Raw genomic sequence first — 6,000 nt, 5'->3', positions numbered from 1 at the left:
ACCACAGATCACGCGCAGCTCCCCCAGCACTGACACCCAGTTGCCATTCCTCCCCCCACCTTTGCCCTGACAACGTTTCCAGCAGATGTCTTTCACACATGGCCCTCTTCTCTTGTTCATGTTTCCTGATTGGCCCCCAGGTGTTTTTTATCATTGATTCTTAAGAGAAGCACAGGAAAAAGCTCAGAAGGAAATTCTTGCCACGGTTGGTTAGGCGACAACAGCTGATTTTTATTTTTTCTATGTACTCTTCTACAGCTTCCAAATTCTCTACGATGAACACGTACTTCTTTTTAATATGAAGACAAATGAACTGGTAATTACAAAGAAAATCCTCCCCATCTTTAAGGCTGAGAGCCAGATCAAATGCTGCCTCCTACAGGAAGCCTTCCTGGAGTCCCAGCCAGGAATGAGGGCTCCCCCAACTCTGTGCCTGTACCTCTAAGAATTCTTGTCTCATGCATGCCTCCCACATTAGACTGAGAGCTCGCAGGGGAAGCGACCAGGTCTGGCCACCTGTGTCCAACAGAATTAACCGTGATGGGCTGCGAGGTGTGCTCAAGATCATCTGCAGGGGTTCTACGGAGCGTGTCAGGCTCTACAAGCATCACCAAGGGAGGCGTGTCTCAGTCTTTGGAATGCTGGGGTGGAAACAAATCTGGACTGCTACGTTCCACAGTTCTTGCCACAAGAGGGCTTCGGGAGCGGCTGCGGGCCCCTGTGAGGTGTCGGCTTGGCAGTGGTGAGCTAGGGTGATGCAGCTGTGGAGAGGGCCAGATGGGAAGATGGGCCTAGCCCAGTCCAGAACGTTTATACTAAGCCAAGTCAGGGGCAGGCAAACGCCCATGCAGTAGATAAAGGTTTACAGTAGGCACCAGGTAGCTCTTGGGAACCACTACCCAACATCCAGCATTGGAATTGGGGACTCCGGGCTGTGAGTGGAGGGCTAAGGAGGTCCAAGGAGAGGGAGGACCAGGAAGGGGAGAGGGAGGGCTGGGGAGGCTGACAAAAGGTGATTGCCCTGGGCTCAGAGGGCCAGCATAACGACAGCCCGGCTCCCTCCCTGGGCTGTCATTATGCTCCAGGGAGGGAATGCTCCTCCTCCAGGGGTCTGGCTCAAAGCTCTGACTCGTTTCCCCTGCGGGCCATCCTTAGATTAAAATGACAGGGGCTACAGAGCGCCCTCATGGTGATCACCAGAGACAGAACAGCTACGGCACATTCTTGTCCTGGGCTGGGGCACAGGGCCAAGGATGCCACCAGCCTCCAAGGTCCAAGGCCTGCAGATTCCAGCCGTGAGGGCCAGTCCAGTGGTGGTGCATTAAGACCAGCCTTGAGCCCCCTGAGCTGGACCCAAGAGGCAAGTAGCCCCCCGGCCAATTCAGAAGGCCCAGCTTGGGAGTCTGGCTGCCATGGCAACAGCCCCATCCTTCCGAGGTCCTTGGGCCTTCTCAAGTCTCCGGCTGGCTTGGCCTGGCTGCAGGGGCCACAAGCAGCAGTGAAGAGAGACCACAACTCTGCTTCCTCGCATCGGCGGGGGGCTGGCGGCCTAGATGCGGCTGGACGAGGTGCTGCCCGAGCTGATAGGGAGCCTGGTACTGTCCGAGCTGCTCTTCAGAGGGGAGGGCCCACCCTGGGCCTGCAGGCGCATGGACCAGTACCAGAGGAAGATGAGGAAGCCTGTGGGGGGCACAGGGCTCAGAGGCTGGGGGCAGCCCCAGCCCAACCCCGCTCCCTTCCTTGGACCCAGATCTGCCCCTGTCCTCCTCCCTACACAGGTTCCCCACACCGATGTGATCCCCGGAGCACCTGCTATGCACCAGGCACTGGGCAGTGCCCTGTACGTCATCTCACTTCATTCTCTCCAGGTTCCTTGAGATCAGACCTCATCATTACTTTTCTGTTTTACAAACGAGGAGACGGAGGCCCATGAAGATAAGGGGCCTGGCTGAGCCAGGAGTCAAGCAGCAGTGGTCAGCCTCCAGAGCCCACCTGCTTAAGTACCATGTGATACGCTCCTCCCCAAATCATAATACTGTGATTTATTAATAGCTCAGTAAATGTGTGCATTTATGAGCATGATTTATAATCCCTACAGAGTCCCCTTCACGTCACAGATGAGAAAACAAAGACTCACCTCCCTCACACACCACTCCCATTGCATGGGGACCCCATGCAATGGGGAGGACTTGGGCAGGAAAACAGGGAGGGCAAGGCCTCCTCCCTACCCAGCGTGGCCAAAAACAAAGGTAGGTGTGTGTGTATATGTGTGTGTGTGAATATGTGTGTGTGTGAGATGTCGGGGGGCGGGGGTAGAGGGGTGCAGGTAGAGCAGGAAGGGACCCTGATGGCATCAAGCCAGGCCCTCATGATCCAGCCCCTCCCCCCACCCCCGCCTCACTACTCCTTAGCAGTGCTCCTCACTATTCTTCCAACACATAACCTAGTTCTAGCCTCAGGACCTTTGCTCATGCTTCTCCCTCTGCCTGGAGCACTCCACCCCTAGACCAGGTTTCCTCAGCCTGTACCATGCGCTGCATCCCCTGGGCGTCTGTTACAAGGAGGATTCTGACTCGGCAGGCCTGGGGTGGGCCAGAGTCTGTGTTTGTAACAAGCTCCTGATGATGCCGATGCTGCTGGTCTGAGAAACACACTTGGAGTAACGGGCCCTTGATCTCTCCATGGCTCGATCCTTCTGTTGTCTTCAAATGTCTCCTGTACAGAGAGGCTTCCCTCCCCCAAGTGTCCCCCACCCAAGCTCAGACTGTCCACAACATCGCCCACTATTACTTCCCTCCTCTCCTAGATGCCCTTTGATGTCTGCGACCTTGCTTGTCACACCTGGCCTTCCCAGTAGAGATGAGCTCTGTGGAAGCAAAAGGCCCTTGCATGACCAGTTCACAACTACAGCACTAGGGCTTAACACAGGGCCTGTGCACTATAAGTACTCAACAAAGACTTGTCAACTATGGCCTGGATGCCCCCATTTTACGAATGGGAAGGCTGAGGTCCAAAGAAGGCCCTTCAGGTCATCTGGGTCATCCCTTCCCTGGTCTGTGCTCTATATATGGGCACCCTGCCTGGGCCAGGGGGTGGGGTTTTCTCCATGCCTACCTTGGAAGGAGGTGATGATGCTGAAAAAGTAGAGGACCACAAGCTGGAAGGTGCCAGAAGCAAAGGAGAAGAAGACCAAGGCCCAGGGCAGGCCGAGGACCAGACTGAGACCCAGCAGGGTCAGCACGTGGGGCCACTTCTGGGCGTGTGGGCGCAGCCGCACGATCTGCACCACCATCGTGCCCAGCATGGCAATGTTGAACAGGAACACCAGGCTGAAGAGGCCCAGGTTGGTGACGTGGCTGACCAAGGAGTCCCGGATCCAGCACCTATGGGCAAGGGCACGAAGGTTCGTTGCAAGGCCGGGCTGGCACGGTGCTTCCTGGGCCCTGGGCAGGCACCACGGTGAGCCCGAGTACAGGACAGCTGCTTTAAACACCACTGACTCAAGGGCCAAAAAGCCACTCTCCTTTCAATTCTCCTTTATTCCTTCTCTGTAGTCAAGAGAAAGGCTTAATTTGGTCCTAAAACGTTTTTAACACTTCTAACACTTGCTAGTCTCCCTTTTCAAAAAAAGCCAGACTTTAGGCCCACTGCTTTCATCAAGAATTTAGTACCAGGGTTTCCTTATTCCTGTGTTTGCTTTCATGACTACTCACTGTTCATGACAAGTAATGCTTGTTTCCCATTTATAGTTGATATAATTTTTTTAAAAATACATTTAACAAGCCAGATGATTTAAAGAAAAAAATTAAACAAATAATAATACAGATGGCACAAAGTGATGCAAAATCAACTGAAATTTTCAAAACACTGAAGGAATGGAAAGGGTTCCTTCCTAGCCTAGGGCTCAGGAGCCCTGGAGTCTAGTCTGGTTCAGGGGGACACACAGGCCAGGCCACCACCAGCTTGGGTGAATTAGGTGAGTGGAGGAGGACTGGATTTCAGCCCCACTCATCCCCCAGCTGGGTGCCTTTGAGCAGCGTGGTGTGGATTCCTGCCTTCTCTGGGTCTCAGCCTTTCCATTTTTCCATGGGGAAGAGGATAGAAGGGTGCAGCAAAGGAACATGCTGGAGGCTCAGCTGCTCCAACCCATACTCCCACTTGCAAGTGGGGAAACTGAGGCCCAGAGAGGGGCTAGGACCTGTGCAAGGTCATCTGGCAAGTGACTGGCAGATCCAGGGCCGTTCTCACCCTCCCTGAGAAAAGGGTCACCCCAATACCTCCAGCAGCTTGGCACCCAGGAGTCTCCTGGTCAGCGTGACCTGGGCCCAGGCTACTCTCTGACCTCTGCACCATGAGGCCCACCTTCCTGCCCCCACTGCACAAGCCACTCACATGGAAGGGTAGATGACACTCTCTGGGGTCCTGTGCACGGCTAGGATGATGGGGCCATAGTTGTTCACATCCACCAGTGCCACCAACGTCACCAGGAAGATGGGGAAGCCTGCAGGCAACAAAGCACGGAGCTCCATCTCCCACCCTCTGAGGCCTGCCCTCCCCTTCCCTCTGGTGCGACCCCCTCTCAGACCTGTGGTCCCAGAGCTTACCCAGTCCCATCTGGGGCAGGTCCTCCAAGCTCGGACCCACCCTTCTCCTTTCCAGTTCTGGTTTCTCATAAAGGGAGCCCATCTCCCCTGACCTTACCCCTGCACCCTCAGCATCCTGGGGCCCCCTAGGGGAAAGGGCCTGCAGTTCCCTGCTGAGGGGCTGGCTGTCACAAGGAGAGATTGGAGGAGCAGACAGGACATTGGTGGGGTGGAGGACAGTTCAACAGGGGACATCTAGAGTTATACCCCGAGGGGATGTCTGCCCTGGGCCTCGACCTTGTCCATGAGGTGAAGATTGAGAGCTCCCTGGAAGGGTTGCCCACCACCAAACACCTGGATTTTGACAAAGAGCCAACTCTGAAGGAATTTCATATATATCAATGAAGTGAACCAAGAAAGGGCCGAATGAGAAACACGGGAGGAGCCGCAAGTTGGGGTCGGGGACATGTGGAGGTTGGTGGGCCTGTGCAATGTTCAAGGACTTGTGGTGTGTGCCCCTGGGCCTCCAGGTCTGACAAAGAGAGGTCTGGGCCACAGGTGAATTGGGTTGCTGTCGGCCAAGAACAAATACCAGAGCCACGGGGAACCTGGTACCTGAGGTTCATGGGGATCCACAGGCAGGGCCACCATGAGCCTGGGTGAATCAGGTGAGGACTGAATTACGGCCCCACTCATCCACAACCGGGTGCCTTTGAGCAGTGCGCAACCTGCACATCCATACATGGTGGCTCCGTCTGCAAACCCCACTTGTAAAACAGTGACAGATGTAGAGAATATGTAAGCGTTTCATGGGGACAGGGCTCATCACCTCATCTTCCTAAAGAGAACCTTGAACTAGCCAAGGTAAGCAACCCCTGAGAATGGGTGAGTGAAGGAAGCAAGTGAGGGAATGGTCAGAGGGGCAGGTGGAGAAGTGGAACCAGGTGCCCATGTTTCGCCAGAAACCAAGAGGAAAAGGCAGGTCTGGGGGGCCCACCAACCCCCTCCACCAACTCACCCCAGCCCACGATGCCCAGCTTGAGCAGGTAGCCTGGCACATAGGTGCCGAAGACCTCGACCACGAGTCGGTAGAGGTTGTAGCCCTCGAGGCCCATCCAGGAGAGGCAGGCGAGCAGGGAGAAGTGCAGAAAGATGGCACTGGTGCGGCAGGCAGCCTCGGAGCCTGCCAGGGCCACCGGCTCGCTGAGCAGGAAGCTCACATCCAGCAGGAAGACGGCCAGCAGCAGGTTCATGTGCACCTTGACGGTGTAATCCCTAGACTTCCTCCTGCACAGGGGAGGGTGGAGGTAGGGCAGGCAGGGTCACTCTGGTGGCCAGCATGGGAAGGCAGGGAGGAGGGAGGAGGGAGGAGGGGGGAGGGGGGAGGGAGGAGGGGGGAGGGGGAGGGGTGGGAGAG

General features: G+C 55.8%; 1 protein-coding gene across 8 annotated transcripts in view; it reads right to left on the bottom strand.

Moving 5' to 3' along the window:
• Window positions 1–210: 210 nt before the first annotated feature.
• Window positions 211–6,000, bottom strand: part of ADGRG1 (adhesion G protein-coupled receptor G1) — a 40,084-nt gene continuing 34,294 nt past the window's right edge. For 7 of the 8 annotated variants that reach the window (XM_067720390.1, XM_067720393.1, XM_067720388.1 and 4 more), the window contains exons 11-14: window positions 5,602–5,870; window positions 4,393–4,501; window positions 3,115–3,383; window positions 211–1,680 (exon numbers count right to left, since the gene is read on the bottom strand). In XM_067720390.1, the coding sequence (XP_067576491.1) occupies window positions 1,550–1,680; window positions 3,115–3,383; window positions 4,393–4,501; window positions 5,602–5,870 (778 nt within the window). In that variant the 3' untranslated portion in view covers window positions 211–1,549. Of the gene's footprint in view, window positions 1,681–3,114; window positions 3,384–4,392; window positions 4,502–5,198; window positions 5,351–5,601; window positions 5,871–6,000 lie in introns of those variants that run through there. The other variant, XR_010939257.1, reaches the window with a different exon arrangement.

The sequence above is a fragment of the Pseudorca crassidens genome, chromosome 20 (genome assembly GCF_039906515.1).
Source record: "Pseudorca crassidens isolate mPseCra1 chromosome 20, mPseCra1.hap1, whole genome shotgun sequence".
Lineage (NCBI taxonomy): Eukaryota > Metazoa > Chordata > Mammalia > Artiodactyla > Delphinidae > Pseudorca > Pseudorca crassidens.
Note: the sequence above shows the minus strand (reverse complement) of the source record. Positions and strands in the feature narration are given on the sequence as shown.